This window comes from Coregonus clupeaformis, chromosome 20, assembly GCF_020615455.1.
Source record: "Coregonus clupeaformis isolate EN_2021a chromosome 20, ASM2061545v1, whole genome shotgun sequence".
Lineage (NCBI taxonomy): Eukaryota > Metazoa > Chordata > Actinopteri > Salmoniformes > Salmonidae > Coregonus > Coregonus clupeaformis.
Genome location: NC_059211.1, coordinates 63,433,490 through 63,449,735, shown reverse-complemented (window position 1 = coordinate 63,449,735; position 16,246 = coordinate 63,433,490). Strand labels below are relative to the sequence as shown.

Below are 16,246 nucleotides of genomic sequence, written 5' to 3'. Positions count from 1 at the left end.
TCCGCTGGTTTGTAAAAGCTTTTGTCCCCCTGCCTGTCCCTCACCCCCAGCTGTCACTGTCTCGTTACATAAGTCACAAAGCCAGCATCATGTGAGCGAGCATGGAGAGAAGAAGGGAGAGAGAGAGGGAAGGAGGGGAAGAGAGAGAAGGGGGGGGAGAGAGAAGGGGAGAGAGGAGGGGAAGAAAGAGAGAGAGACGGAGAGAGAGGGAGGTGGCAAGAGAGGGAGGGGAGAGAGAGAGAGAGTTCTTGGTTCATATCTCAGATTCTACAATATGAGGAAAGATTGTCCCATCAACAAGGTGTTGGAAGTAGAGGACAGTATCATTAGTCATAGTTCAACTGAAGCACTAACTGGGTCGTTACACCAAATGAGTGCCTTTTGCATCCCTTTGATATTTTAAGTAGAAATTGTGCGTCAATATTGAATTTTAAAATCCTGTTAAATTAAATGAAATGCCCTTTAATATAGAATTCAATTAATCTGACTTGCTAGTGGCAAAATTCAGCATTTTGACATGTGCATCCTCTGTGACTTCTAGGAAGATTTTAACTCACTTAACCCCAACATTTCTCCAAGTGTCTCTGGTTTTAATATGGTGAAACTTTCCATTTTTAAATATATATTTTTCTCTCAAAAGAAACATTGAACATCTAATAGTGTGGTCCTCTGTAGCTCAGCTGGTAGAGTATGGCGCTTGTAACGCTAGGGTAGTGGGTTCGATCCCCGGGACCACCCATACACAAAAATGTATGCACGCATGACTGTAAGTCGCTTTGGATAAAAGCGTCTGCTAAATGGCATATTATATAAATAGTCAAATCAGTGTAAAAGTAGATGAGCTTGTTCTACTCTTTTTGGCAAATTTTCAGGTGTTTTGTGGTAGAAAACTGAGCGGGTCAAGCATAACACGTCAACCCTGTTACCCAACTTGCATTCAATTGCACCTCCCTGTTGTTCACAACAAGCTTCCATTCCCACTGTCACAAGGGAATTTATGGCTGATTTAAGATGAAATCGTTAACCCTGTCACGGTCAACTCTGTTACTTTATTTGGCACTTAATAGGCACTTAGTGTATAGTATTTTATTTTATTTAACCTCTTGAGATGGGAAAATGTGTTTTTATGAAGTTGAACATGTGCTCTTTATGACAGAATGTAAAAATTAGGTGACCAAGTTACACTTCTGAAAAGGCAATGAATTGGTGGAACGACCCAACTAATTGAATGTCAGGCATAAAGGAGAAATCAAAAAGAGAAAAAACTTTTTCTTAATTAGGTCAATAGAAAGTCTAATCATAGCACAAGGGTGTAGGCTATGGCTCAGACTGACAGAAAGCATGACCTTAGATCAGTAGCGTGAGGTTCCCTGTAGTTCCTCAGATGTGAGGTGTGTCTTTCCTGTAAGCCAACTTATGTTACACATTATCTCATGTCAAAAATGGACAATGGCACTCGTTTGTTAAGTAGTGTAGTGTATTGCATCGTAAGGTGACCCCTTTATTCACAATAGATGGTTTTGGACCATAAAGAGAGAAAAACTAAAGAACAGAGACAGGTGACCTGCTCTTACAAAACCAAGTGATGCTTTCATACTATTCCCAATACCTTAGGTATATAGCGGATGTGTCAATACAATTGGTACCGGTAGTTTCATTGAAATACACTTTATTGTCAGAGGAAAAAGTCTTCTCAGTTTCAGGGTGTGTACAGTACACCAATTAAAGTTGGTGTTTGGTTTCATATTGTAAAGACGTACAGTACAGTATGGCGTGATTGATGTGTAAAGACAGTAGTCATAAATTCTAATGAGACAGAATATTAATGTGAGTAATAGTGAAGGAAATGTTTTGGTGGGTAGGCTACTATGTTTGGCATGACAATGACCATATGATTTGGCAAGACAGTACAAACAGATCTGAGAACAGCCCAGCCTTTTCTTGCTAAGACAGAGGAAGTAAAAAATACAAAATAAGAGAATATCTGTTGTGCCAACAAGAAGATGCCAGACAACATTTGTGTTGTCACAACATGCCCTGTTATAAATTGAGTTTATTTTACCAGCTTTAGGTAGAAATAAAGGAAGCATAGCATTACTTAGTAATTCAGCACTTTGTTCTGTTGTACAGCACCAGTCAAAAGTTTGGACACACCTACTCATTCAAGGGTTTTTCTTTATTTTTACATTGTAGAATAATAGTGAAGACATCAAAACTATGAAATAACACATATGGAATCATGTAGTAACCAAAAAAGTGTTAAACAAATCAAAATATGTGTAATAGTTGAGATTCTTCAAATAGCCACCCTTTGCCCTGATGAAAGCTTTGCACACTCTTGGCATTCTCTCAACCAGCTTCACCTGGACTGCTTTTCCAATAGTCTTGAAGGAGTTCCCACATATGCTGAGCACTTGTTGGCTGCTTCTCCTTCACTCTGCCGTCCGACTCTTCCCAAACCATCTCAATTGGGTTGAGGTCGGGTGATTGTGGAGGCCAGGTCATCTGATGCAGCACTTCATCACTCTCCTTCTTGGTAAAATAGCCCTTACACAGCCTGGAGGTATGTTGGGTCATTGTCCTGTTGAAAAACAAATGATAGTCCCACTAAGCCCAAACCAGATGGGATGGTGTATCGCTACAGAATTCTGTGGTAGCCATGTTGGTTAAGTGTGCCTTGAATTCTAAATAAATCACTGACAGTGTCACCAGCAAAGCACCCCCACACCATAACACCTCCTCCTCCATGCTTTACGGTGGGAACTACACATGCGGAGATCATCCGTTCACCCACACTGCGTCTCACAAAGACACAACGGTTTGAACCAAAAATCTCAAATTTGGACTCCAGACCAAAGGACAAATTTCCACCGGTCTAATGTCCATTGCTCGTGTTTCTTGGCCCAAGCAGGTCTCATCTTCTTATTGGTGTCCTTTAGTAGTGGTTTCCTTGCAGCAATTCGACCATGAAGGTCTGATTCACACAGTCCCCTCTGAACAGTTGATGTTGAGATGTGTCTGTTACTTGAACTCTGTGAAGCATTTATTTGGGCTGCAATTTCTGAGGCTGGTAACTCTAATGAACTTATCCTCTGCAGCAGAGGTAACTCTGGGTCTTCCTTTCCTGTGGCGGTCCTCATGAGAGCCATTTTCATCATAGCGCTTGATGGTTTTTGCGACTGCACTTGAAGAAACTTTCACGTTCTTGAAATTTCCGTATTGACTGTCTTAAAGTAATGATGGACTGTCATTTCTCTTTGCTTATTTGAGCTGTTCTTGCCATAATATGGACATGGTCTTTTACCAAATAGGGCTATCTTCTGTACACCCCCCCTACCTTGCCATAACTCAACTGATTGGCTCAAACACATTAAGAAGGAAATACATTCCTCAAATTAACTTTTAACAAGGCAAACCTGTTAATTGAAATGCATTCCAGGTGACTACCTCATGAAGTTGGTTGAGAGAATGCCAAGAGTGTGCAAACCTATCATCAAGGCAAAGGGTGGCTATTTGAAGAATCTCAAATATAAAATCTATTTTGATTTGTTTAACACCTTTTTGGTTACTACATGATTCCATATGTGTTATTAGATTCAGTCGCAGGCTGATTTTTTATTTAACAGATGGCCAGGGGACCGGAACATAATTACAAATAATTTGTAGAGCCGCCAGTTGGGGAACCATGTACTAAATCATTAGAGCAGGAGTGCCGCATTCGGTCTTCCACGAGGTCCGGAAGGCCTCACTTTAAATTGATTATATTTCCTCGCCGTCAAAATGAGCAACAAATGGTCCTCTATCCATTGCTTTTGGAATTTCCCCATGCTCCCTGACTGTCTAGCTTTCGTTCCAATGACGGTTAGGAAGCTGGACAGAGTGAAGAGACTGTAAATGTAGGTCCATTATAATTTCCAAGGCTCGACATTAAGGGTTTTCCGCTTGTCTGGGGCAAGTAAAAAAAAATAATTGGACAACCAGAATATATAGATTTCAGCAACAAAAATCACAATATCAAACAATTACTCCGATCAGAATTGGATCAGGCAGCGCACAGCAGGGCAGTGCATGGTTGACATTGAGTAAATTGCCTATATTCCTATTTGCTATTGCCTATTTCAATAAATATGTTATATTTACACAAAGCAAGTTGCTCTGCTGCCCATGATGATTTACAACCCATCACAAGACACACAGCCAGCGAAGCTCGTTGACTGTGTCACTCGCTCCATTTGCATGCTTCGGCACAAACAGGTTAACATTTTGTTTTTTATTATTATTATTTATTTTTATTGTGATTTATCAGGGAGTGCTGCAGCACCCTCAGCACCCCTAATTCCCGCGGCTATGTGTACTTCACTCATTTTCAGTCTCCCTTTTGGCCTATGGTGTTACAGACCTTTTTTGGGTGGGGACAAGTGACTTCAGCTTTCGGACAAGTAAAAAATCTGTACTACTTGTCCCAAGGACAAGTGGCTAAAAAAGTTAATGTCAAGCCCTGATTTCTACACAGTTTCAATTTGGCTTTAGTCATTTCAATGGCGTAAAAAAATATATACAACAAAAAACACCTGCGGACCGGATTGAATGGGCTCGCGGGCCATAGAGCAATCTTAAATATCCAAAGATTGTGTAATTCTTCAAATCAAGCTTTTTATTGATTTTCATTCCTATTTTGATTACAATTTTAGAATCTACAAATCAGTGGTGTAAGTGGGAAATCAATTATTTTGTGATCAACTGCTTGTGTAAGTCGCTCTGGATAAGAGCGTCTGCTAAATGACTAAAATGTAAATGTAAAATGTTGTGACAAAATCAAGTCTTGCATCCCTAAAGTAGCTAATGTGGTGATTGCATGGTACTATATGATCTGCCACCACAAAAAAAAAACGTTCCCCTAGCTACAGTATCATCCCTAAATATACACTACCGTTCAAAAGTTTGAGGTCACTTAGAAATGTCCTTGTTTTCGAAAGAAAAGCAATTTTTTTGTCCATTAAAATAACATCAAATTGATCAGAAATACAGTGCAGACATTGTTAATGTTGTAAATGGCTATTGTAGCTGGAAACGGCTGATTTTTTATGGAATATCTACATAGGCGTACAGAGGCCCATTATCAGCAACCATCAGTCCTGTGTTCCAATGGCACGTTGTGTTTGCTAATCCAAGTTTATCATTTTAAAAGGCTAATTGATCATTAGAAAACCCTTTTGCAATTATGTTAGCACAGCTGGAAACTGTTGTGATGATTAAAGAAGCAATAAAACTGGCCTTCTTGAGACTAGTTTAGTATCTGGAGCATCAGCAATTGTGGGTTCGATTACAGGCTCAAAATGGCCAGAAACAAATAACTTTCTTCTGACACTCGTCAGTCTATTCTTGTTCTGACAAATTCCATGCGAGAAATTGCCAAGAAACTGAAGATCTCGTACAACGCTGTGTACTACTCCATTCACAGAACAGCGCAAACTGGCTCTAACCAGAATAGAAAGGGAGTGGGAGGCCCCGGTGCACAACTGAGCAAGAGGACAAATACATTAGAGTGTCTAGTTTGAGAAACAGACACCTCACAGGTCCTCAACTGGCAGCTTCATTAAATAGTACCCGCAAAACACCAGTCTCAACGTCAACAGTGAAGAGGCGACTCCAGGATGCTGACCTTCTAGGCAGAGTTGCAAAGAAAAAGCCATATCTCAGACTGGCCAATAAAAAGAAAATATTAAGATGGGCAACAGAACACAGACACTGGACAGAGGAAGATTGGAAAAAAGTGTTATGGACAGACTAATCAAAGTTCAAGGTGTTCGGATCACAAAGAAGAACATTTGTGAGACGCAGACCAAATGAAAAGATGCTAGAGGAGTGCTTGATGCCATCTGTCAAGCATGGTGGAGGCAATGTGATGGTCTGGGGGTGCTTTGGTGGTGGTAAAGTGGGAGATTTGTACAGGGTAAAAGGGATCTTGAAGAAGGAAGGCTATCACTCCATTTTGCAACGCCATGCCATACCCTGTGGACGGCACTTGATTGGAGCCAATTTCCTCCTACAACAGGACAATGACCCAAAGCACAGCTCCAAACTGTGCAATAACTATTTAGGGAAGAAGCAGTCAGCTGGTATTCTGTCTATAATGGAGTAGCCAGCACAGTCACCGGATCTCAACCCTATTGAGCTGTTGTGGGAGCAGCTTGACCGTTTGGTACGTAAGAAGTGCCCATCAAGCCAATCCAACTTGTGGGAGGTGCTTCAGGAAGCATGGGGTGAAATCTCTTCAGATTACCTCAACAAATTGACAACTAGAATGCCAAAGGTCTGCAAGGCTGTAATTGCTGCAAATGGAGGATTCTTTGACGAAAGCAAAGTTTGAAGGACACAATTATTATTACAATTAGAAATCATTATTTCTAACCTTGTCAATGACTACATTTCCTATTCATTTTGCTATATTTCCTATTCAAACTCATTTCATGTATGTTTTCATGGAAAACAAGGACATTTCTAAGTGACCCCCAACTTTTGAACGGTAGTGTACATTTACTGTGCATTCCATTAGTTAATAAGGAATATAATTATTTAGCTAACTGAATAATTATGAGAGGATTAACATTTCACTCAAGTCCCCTATGCCATCTCAAGCAAAGGCATTTTCACTCAATCCAGGGCACAAATAAGACCTATGACCTCACACTAAACACAAACTCAAGGCCGCTCTCGTCATAGAAATATAATTACTAGAGCTGACATCCCCATTCTAGTAATTGTATTTCTTGAGACCTCTAGCCAGCCTAACTGATCTAGGATCAGAGCTTGCCCTTTTTCTTCTTGGTCCTGGTCTTCCTTTTAGTCTTGGAGTCGATGATGAGCTGAGACTGGTGCTTCAGTATCGCCCTGGTGATAATGTCACCCTCGTCGTCCCCGCTCTCCTCCTCTTCTGAAAGAGAGGGAAAAGAGAAAGAGGGATTGAGAGAGCGAGCGAGAGAGAAAGTCTCATAGTCATTGTTTTTTAAAATGTTACTGTGTTTGGGTGTGTGCGTGTGTACATGTGTCTGATCCTATCTCACCATCATATGGGTCCTGTCTCTGAGCCTCAGGCAGCTTGATGCGGGTGTTGTAATGGGGCAGCTTCCCCTCGATGCTGGCATGGAACTGACACAGCACCACAGACACAGAGACACACAGAGACAAATCAGACAGTTGTTCTCAGTCTGACCTCATAATAAGATGTGAAAGGGAACATTTTAGTCAAGCAGGTCTGTTTATTCGACCATAGGAGTTGGCTATAAAGCACCAAGATCTGGGACCAGGGCTTATGCCTTCAAAATGCAAAGGCATACAACTTGAGACCAGTCAAAGTCAATGCCATTAGAGAATCCCAGACAGACATTGTTATATCACAAGCGCTAACGGTGTACCACCACCCGTACCCTCTGACTCTTGGACACAGTGTTCTCAAACACTCACCAGGGGGTGACTTCAAGGTGGCCGGCTGGCTGTGGCTCGTTAACAATCAAGATCAAACACCTAATGGCTGTATTTCCATCCAGGTACAGATAAGCTATTCAAGCACCAGTGCACAGATTAAAATAACATGGGCTGTATGTAGCATCTAGTCTGGCAGGTGTGGCTGGCAACCTTGGAGTAGAGTAGTGAATGGATGGAAAATAACCTGATGGTATTCAGGTCATAAAGCTTTACCCTGGCAGGACCTATTGGAGTAGGTGCTCCATATACTGTCTAAAACACCTGTCTGTCTCTACAATACCCAATTCACTGATGGGAGCAGCAATCACTGAAAAATAATGAGTGTACACATGAGTGTACTGTCAAACTGCCGTGGTCTAAGGGGCTTATTCCCATTCATTCAATTTCTATGGCAGCAACAATCAATGTTTAACGAATAAGGAAGAGTCCTATCCCTGATCCTCTCCTCCTCCTCCATCTCCTTCATGATGGCGGCCAGGTCCTTTCCCTGCCCCTCTCCCTCTCCCTCCTCCTCCTCCCCTTACCCCCCATCTCTCCTCCCCCTCCTCCCTCCTCACCTCCTCTTCCTCCATCTCCTTCATGATGGCGGCCAGGTCGTTCCCCTGGAGCTCCTCCTGCAGTAACAACAGCTTCTGTTCTGACTGGGACAGCAGCTCCACCACGTACTCCTCTGAGCCGGGGGGCAGCTGGGGGTCCGGGCCCTCACCCTGGAGGAGGGGAGAAGGTGTTTGAGGACAAAATTGACATAATGTTTCTGAGCATTTTTTTACAAGGTTGCCCAATGCAACTTCATCTAAACATTTAAAGATCTAAACAATTTGACAGGTCTCGGGTCAGTGTACATTATATTGTTAATGGGGTCTTCTCTGTACCAGTTTGATGTGCTGCAGTTTGTCAGATAGGTGTTCCACCCCGGCCCGGACCGTGTTCAGGGTCCGGGTCAGCCAGTCCAGACGCTCCTTGGCGGCGTCGCGCCTCCCCTGCTCTGCCTGCAGGTGGTGCTTACAGTCTTCCAGCATCTGCTGACCACTGTAGAAGACAGGACAGTAAGAAATATCCATCAGAATTACATTACAGACACACTCAACTCTAGGAGAGGAAACTTTCAGACCAACTTTTGTACCACAACTTGACAGTTAGTTGCTTGATTGGTCTTCTCCCACAATTTACAATCCCCCAAGATCGGTTCTGAGGTTCATTGTTTTAATAAATAATCAGCATCCGCTTACAACTTCTCTGGCCTGCTATGTTTGCTATGTAATCCCTAACCCTTGACCTCTGACCCCTGTCCACTGACCTGGAGAGCTTGGCCTCCCCGGAGTACTTAATGTCCTGGAAGTGTTTGTGCAGACGGTCCCTGTCCTCCTTCAGCTGTAGCAGGGTTCTGTGGTTCTCCTTCTTCAGATCCTCCAGGTGCTGCTGGGTGTCTCCCTGGGAGATGAACCTCTCCACCACCTCCTGCATAGGGACACAGAGATATATGAACACACACACATGCGCATACACACACAGGCAGATATATACCACAATTCAGAAGTTTGGACATACCTACTCATTCAAGGGTTTTTCTTTATTTTTACTATTTTCTACATTGTAGAATGCTGGAATGCTTTTCCAACAGTCTTGAAGGAGTTCCCACATATGCTGAGCAATTGTTGGCTGCTTTTCCTTCACTCTGAGGTCCAACTCATCCCAAACCATCTCAAATGGGTTGAGGTCGGGTGATTGTGGAGGCCAGGTCATCTGATGCAGCACTCCATCACTGTCCTTCTTGGTCAAATAGCCCTTACACAGCCTGGAGGTATGTTTTGGGTCATTGTCCTGTTGAAAAATTAATTGATAGTCCCACTAAGCGCAAATCAGATGGGATGGCGTATCGCTGCAGAATGCTGTGGTAGCCATGCTGGTTAAGTGTGCCTTGAATTCTAAATAAATCACAGACAGTGTCTCTAGCAAAGCACCCCCACACCATCACACCTCCTCCTCCATGCTTCACGGTGGGAACCACACATGCGGAGATCATCCGTTCACCTACTCTGCGTCTCACAAAGACACGGCAGTTGGAACCAAAAATCTCAAATTTGGACTCATCAGACCAAAGGAAAGATTTCCACCGGTCTAATGTCCATTGTTCGTGTTTCTTGGCCCAAGCAAGTCTCTTCTTCTTATTGGTGTCCTTTAGTAGTGGTTTCTTTGCAGGAATTCGACCATAAAGGCCTGATTCACGCAGTCTCCTCTGAACAGTTGATGTTGAGATGTGTCTGTTACTTGAACTCTGTGAAGCATTTATTGAGGGTGGTAACGCTAATGAACTTATCCTCTGCAGCAGAGGTAACTCTGGGTCTTCCTTTCCTGTGGCGGTCCTCATGAGAGCCAGTTTCATCATAGCGCTTGATGGTTTTTGCAACTGCACTTGAAGAAATTTCAAAGTTCTTGAAATGTTCCGTATTGACTGGCCTTCATGTCTTAAAGTAATGATGGACTGTCGATTCTCTTTGCTTATTTGAGCTGTTTTTGCCATAATATGGACTTGGTCTTTTACCAAATAGGGCTATCTTCTGTTTACCAACCCTACCTTGTCACAACACAACTGATTGGCTGAAACGCATTAAGAAGGAAAGAAATTCCACAAATTAACAAGGCACACCTGTTAATTGAAATGCATTCCAGGTGACTACCTCATGAAGCTGGTTGAGAGAATGCCAAGAGTGTAAAAAGCTGTCATCAAAACACTTGTTTTGGTTACTACATGATTCCATATGTGTTATTTCATAGTTTTGATGTCTTCACTATTATTATACAATGTAGAAAATAGTAAAAATAAAGAAAAACCCTTGAATGAGTAGGTGTGTCCAAACTTTTGACTGGTACTGTAGATGAATACACACATACATGCGCACTCACAAGCATAAATAGGTGAAAAACACACCAAACTTGCATACACCACACATGGATACAGTAGGTGCATAAATAAACTAACACACGTACACACCTGCATACAAAGACACACAAACCCACTCAAAACTAAAGAATCATATATATTACAATGACCTCCTCTCCGTACCTGTGTGTCAGTTACCCCTGTGGCCTCCTTAATGCGTCTGAAGGCTTCTTCGAAGGTGGAGATGGCCCTCTCCTCCTCCCCCAACCCGGTGGCACTGCGCTGGGCCTCGCTGCTCAGCTCGTCTGGCTGCATGGCTGCACGCTGGGCCTGGAGGGAAGGGGACAGACATCAGGACAGACATTTACTCTGTAGACAAAGTGAGATGTAAGAGGTGTAGATATATAGCTAAATAGAATGGACACAGCACCTCGTTTTATTTTCCTTGATATGGGTACGCCCAGTGCCGTTTCTAGGCATAAGCGACATAAGCGGATGCTTATTTGTATTTTTTTTAGGAAGTCAGTCGGGGTCTCAACTTACTGTTAGTTAGAATAGTAGAATACACAAGGTGCAATTTCAAAATGTGGTTGTGCATCAGCAGTTTGTCTCGTGTTATGTCAGTCACCTGACAGTCACTCAATTAGCCATGTCAGCTAACATGTTATAGATTGCTAGGTAAGTTGCTATCTAAACCTTGTAGTATTCCTGGCCGAATTACTGACTGGGCAAGCAAGGCACCTGCCCAGGGGCCAAAATGAGTAGAATCACATATGTTTTAATACTGCAAAATGTTCTATCTGCCCCAATTTGTAGAATTGCAGGACATTAACTTGACATTTTTTCAAGAGGGTGGCCACTGAAATGTTTTGCCCGCTAGGTGGGGGAGGCCCCCAACCAAATCTCACTTAGGGCCCCCAAAATACTATAAACAGCCCTGGCTACACCTAATATGGCGGCCGGTCCATCCATCATGGAACTTTGACTTGAATAGGAATATCCATTCTTGTCATTGTTATTCTATGGATGTAACTGTAAAGTGGTGGTGACCCACCCTTCTCTCCACTCTCTCAGCCTGGGCCTTGCGCTCCTCTGCCTCCTTCTTGTAGCGGGTGAGGATACACTCTCTGTCCTTCCTCTCCCTATACATCTGGTCTTCTTGACGCTGCAGCTCTGCCTGAGAGAGAGCGAGAGAGAGAGAGAGAGAGAGAGAGAGAGAGAGAGAGAGAGAGAGAGAGAGATAGAGACAGAGAGAGAGAGAGAGAAAGAGAGAGAGATATAAAGAGAGAGAGATAGAAAGAAAGAGATAGATAGAGAGATCAAGACAAAAAAAGCATTAAACTCACAACAAATAGCTGTAAATGCAGACAGCTGGACTTCACATGATGGACACATCAATGACTATATGGTGATGCATGAGGAGGAGAGGTACGTGACGGTCCTCAGTTACAATAATAATAACCATGCTGGTCACCTTGGCAGTGTTTTTGGAGAGACGTGTGTGTGTGTATGTGTGCTGGTCACCTTGGCAGTGTTTTTGGAGAGGCGTGTGTGTGTATGTGTGCTGGTCACCTTGGCGGCGTCTTTGGAGAGGAGTGCGTCACTGTTCATGACCTGCAGGTCCTTCAGCTCCTGTCTCTGTCTCAGGATCTCAGCCTCTAGTTTATCCAGCTGGGACTGGAAGGTCAGGCTCTCCTCCTAATTATAATATATGCCATTTAGCACACTCTTTTATCCAAAGCTACTTACATCAGTGAGTGCGGGTATGGGTAGCCCCAGCGGGAATCGAACCCACAACTTACCCACTGAGCCAAACAAGACAAAGAGCGAGGTAGGCTACTTTATCATCTATTAGGAAATTAGAGTAGGTCATGGAAAAGGATTCAACTACCCAAAGAGCACATTGGAGAGGGTTTGCGGCCATGGCTTGGTTAAATAAGGTTAGATGTGGGGCGAGTTAGCGAGACAGCACAAAGAGATCTGGGACCAGGCTAGGACTAACCTGTAGGTGGGCCTTTAGTTTCAGATAGCCCCTCATGATGTGTTCAGCCTCCTGGCACTTCAGCTGGGCTTTCTCCAGACGATTCTCCAGCACCCGCAAGTTCTGGAAGATGACACACACACACACACACACTTATAGATGGTTGATTGATCCTGAGCTGGGCATGCTAAGTGTTTGAAAAGTTTCTGATTGTGACTAGACTGGCTAGAATCAGAAGGGTGAGGCAGCATGGAAGGAAGGAGCGTAACCTTTTGGGGATGCTCCTCAGCCGCCTTTCCTTCACTCTGTGGACCAAGGGCAACACATCAGTCACCTCCACTATATTCATACCACTATATTCACTCATTTGTGTGTGTCAGTCAGTCAGTCAGTCAGTCAGTCAGTCAGTCAGTCTGTCTGTCTGTCTGTCTGTCTGTCCTGCACTATATAGGGAATAGGGTTCCATTTGTCTCTATAATTGTACCTTGGCCTCCTCGTTGCGTCTCTCCGTGTCTCTCTCTGGTCCCCTGTTCTCTAGCTTCATCCTCTGGTACTGTGTCTGTAGGTCCTCCAGGCGACGGCGGTACGTCTGGGTGGTGTGCTTTAGAGCGTTCAGCTTCTTCATCTTGTCACACACCTTCTGGTCCAGCACCTTGAGAGCAGCCTGCTCACCAGGATGCAAAGTAGAGTAGAAAAGAGTAGATCATCTTCATTATCCCCAACGGGCAATTTGCTTTACATCAAAATATACATACAACAAACGAATATAGCCATGTGTTAGCGATGTCCCCACCTTCCCTGACATGTTTCTGAAGGCAGCTTTCTCATTGCCTCGGCTTTGGAAGGCCTCCTTTATCACATGCTCGTCCCCCTGGATGAGAGAAAGAAAAAGCTCTGTAACAGGGAAGGACTACCTCAACTTGTCCAATAATAAACACTCCTTTTCATTTTCAGTTCCAAAATGTTTTGTTACGATGCACACTAATGAATACAACCCTGCACTCCAAAGTTCTAACAGGGAAAAACAACCTGGGATGTACAAGTTGAGTATTGAAACCAATACATTTTTGATAGAATAACCAGTTTTACTTACAGCAAGAGCGTCTGCCAACTTCTTGTGTAGTCTCTTGTTCTCCTGCCTCAGCTGAAGGATGGAATCCCTGTTTTTCTTGATGCTGGATTGAGAAATTTCATAGTATGCACTTCTGTCGCCCTCTGTTGGACGAATTCACAATTTAATTATTTCAGCATCCCCTGACTGACTTTTGGCCATCTCTTAGTCTTATTTAATGAAACAGTGAATTAGCTACACTACATTACCAAAAGTATGAGGACACCTGATCGTTGAACATCTCATTCCAAAATCATGGGCATTAGTATGGAGTTGGGCCCTTTGCTGCTATAACTGCCTCCACTCTTCTGGGAAGGCTTTCCACTAGATGTTGGAACATTGCTGCAGTGACTTGCTTCCATTCAGCAACAAGAGCATTAGTGAGGTCGGGCACTGATGTTGGGCGATTAGGCCTGGCTCGCAGTCAGCGTTCCAATTCATCCCAAAGGTATTCGATGGGGTTGAGTTCAGGGCTCTGTGCAGGACAGTTAAGTTCTTCCACACCGATCTCGACAAACCATTGTATGCTGTAGCGTTAAGATTTCCCTTCACTGGAACTAAGGGGCCTAGCCCAAACCATGAAAAACAGCCCCAGACCATTATTTCTCCTCCACCAAATTGTACAGTTGGCACTATGCATTTGGGCAGGTAGCGTTCTCCTGGCATCCGCCAAACCCAGATTAGTCCGTCGGACAGGCAGATGGTGAAGCGTGATTCATCACTCCAGAGAACGTGTTTCCACTGCTCCAGAGTCCAATATGGCGATCTTTACACCCCTCCAGCCAACGCTTGGCATTGTGCATGGTGATCTTAGGCTTGTGTGCTGCTGCTCGGCCATAGAAACCCATTTCATGAAGTTCCCGACAAACAGTTTTTGTGCTAACGTTTCTTCCAAAGGCAGTTTGGAACTCGGTAGTGAGTGTTGCAACCGAGGACAGATGCGCTTCAGCACTCGGCGGTCCCATTCTGTGAGCTTGTGTAGTCTACCACTTCGCGGCTGAGCCGTTGTTGCTCCTAGACGTTTCCACTTCACAATAACAACATTTACAGTTGACAGGGGCAGCTCTAGCAGGGCAGAAAGTTGACGAACTGACTTGTTGAAAAGGTGGCATCCTATGATGGTGCCATGTTGAAAGTCACTGAGCTCTTCAGTAAGGCCATTCTACTGCCAATGTTTGTCTATGGAGATTGCATGGCGGTGTGCTCGATTTTATACACCTGTCAGCAACGGGTGTGGCTGAAATAGCAGAATCCACTAATTTGAAGGGGTGTCCACATACTTTTGTATATATAGTGTATTTCATAAAAAGTTTAATATCATTGGCATTTTTGGTCCCAAACTGTTCCCCATTACTCAATTAATTTTAATGGATAGGAAGATAGCATTTGACTATTTCTAGCAACATGGCCTACCCATCACCTGACCTTGCAAAATGATTGCAACAAAGTAGATAGCTAACATTCTATCTTTCATCATAGCTTCATGTGGTCATATATTTCCCAGTGAGAGTAAAGTAACCTCACAGATGGAGGTAGCTAAGAATCTTTAGTATAATGTTAGCAAGATAGTGCTAATGCAAAGTCTGAATTTGCTATTCAACATGGCGTTCACACACGCACAACTAGGCCTAGCTATTTAACTAGCATTCGTACGTTACCGGTACCAGCCTAGCTAGCCTGCTGCAACTACTTAACCTACCAAGAAGTTGAATTTTCCTCTGCAGTTCTGTTATTTGGTCATGAAGGGGCGGCTTAATGACCTCGGCGCTGAACGGCATTTTCAGTGTGCACTAATCACAAACTAATAATCGACTTTAGAAATAGCTCTAGCTAGCATTAGATTCAAACCGACGCACTTTTAGGTAGTTTTGTCATTGTATGGGCGGATTTGGCGTGAAAACACCTTCGGTCAGAGCCTCTCGTTGCCTAGCAACCTGTACACTGACTTTCCTATCAGGTCGAGGCTCGAGACGGAACACAAACTAGAGCAAACCGAGCAACAAAGCAGCACCGACTAGACTTCAGTTCACTTTAATTATGCATTTTTCTAGATACAACAACTTTCAATAATAATTTAGTATGTAGCAGTAAAAAAAAAAAAAAAGCTTTATTATTTACAACACATCCTGCTCGAAAAACACACGTTTACACAATCCTCTTGAAAATTAAATATACAAAAGCATGCATTTGAGATAAAGTCAATGGTCCATGCCAGCAGGCCAAATTTCACATATTTGTCTACTTTGGGGTGGCAAAGTCTAATGATGATTTTCATTTAGGTCCATGTCTGTGGGTTATATTTTGGTATGATACCCATGATTCTGAGGTAGTTAAATGTGGGTATCACTGCATTTTATGTTATGACCCTGTTAGTTGGGCCAACAGGATTGATGGTATGAAATAATTTTGTATTATCAGGGAACAATCTTCTCAAATTAGGGAATTTGCTATGTTATTAACTTCATAATACAACATATTAAGGTATGAAACAACTGGAATGGTAATGACATCTCTATGGGCCCATCTTTGGGGGTCAAAGGTCATAAATGTATGCATTTAGGGGTATATCAATACAGAATGGGAAGTATACAAATATATAGTTATGCTATTTGTAACATTGTTGTTTCAATGATGAGTCAGTCTAGGTAAATAATTTGATGAGAAGGCAAAAATGTACCAAATACCATGTTTTAAAGATGAGATCCACCCAATAGAATGTTCCATTGTTGTTTGATACAGTCATTTTCAATGAGCATGTGAACATTCCAATTTGCCTTAACATTTATTT

At 43.0% G+C, this 16,246-nt stretch overlaps 1 protein-coding gene across 2 annotated transcripts; it reads right to left on the bottom strand.

Moving 5' to 3' along the window:
- Positions 1-6,468: 6,468 nt before the first annotated feature.
- odad3 (outer dynein arm docking complex subunit 3) lies at positions 6,469-15,440 on the bottom strand. 2 transcript variants are annotated; one of them, XM_041867490.2, is made up of 14 exons: positions 15,158-15,440; positions 13,441-13,562; positions 13,141-13,218; positions 12,832-13,011; positions 12,617-12,652; positions 12,369-12,470; positions 11,939-12,064; positions 11,421-11,543; positions 10,550-10,696; positions 8,783-8,943; positions 8,358-8,514; positions 8,043-8,192; positions 7,065-7,149; positions 6,469-6,934 (listed from the first exon to the last, which is right to left on the bottom strand). In XM_041867490.2, exons 1-14 carry the CDS (start codon positions 15,234-15,236, stop codon positions 6,804-6,806), a joined length of 1,677 nt encoding a protein of 558 aa, XP_041723424.1. In that variant the 5' UTR covers positions 15,237-15,440; the 3' UTR covers positions 6,469-6,803. The 2 variants fall into 2 exon arrangements, with proteins under 2 accessions (XP_041723424.1, XP_041723425.1); XM_041867491.2 differs by lacking the exon at positions 12,617-12,652.
- Between the last annotated feature and the right edge of the window lie 806 nt (positions 15,441-16,246).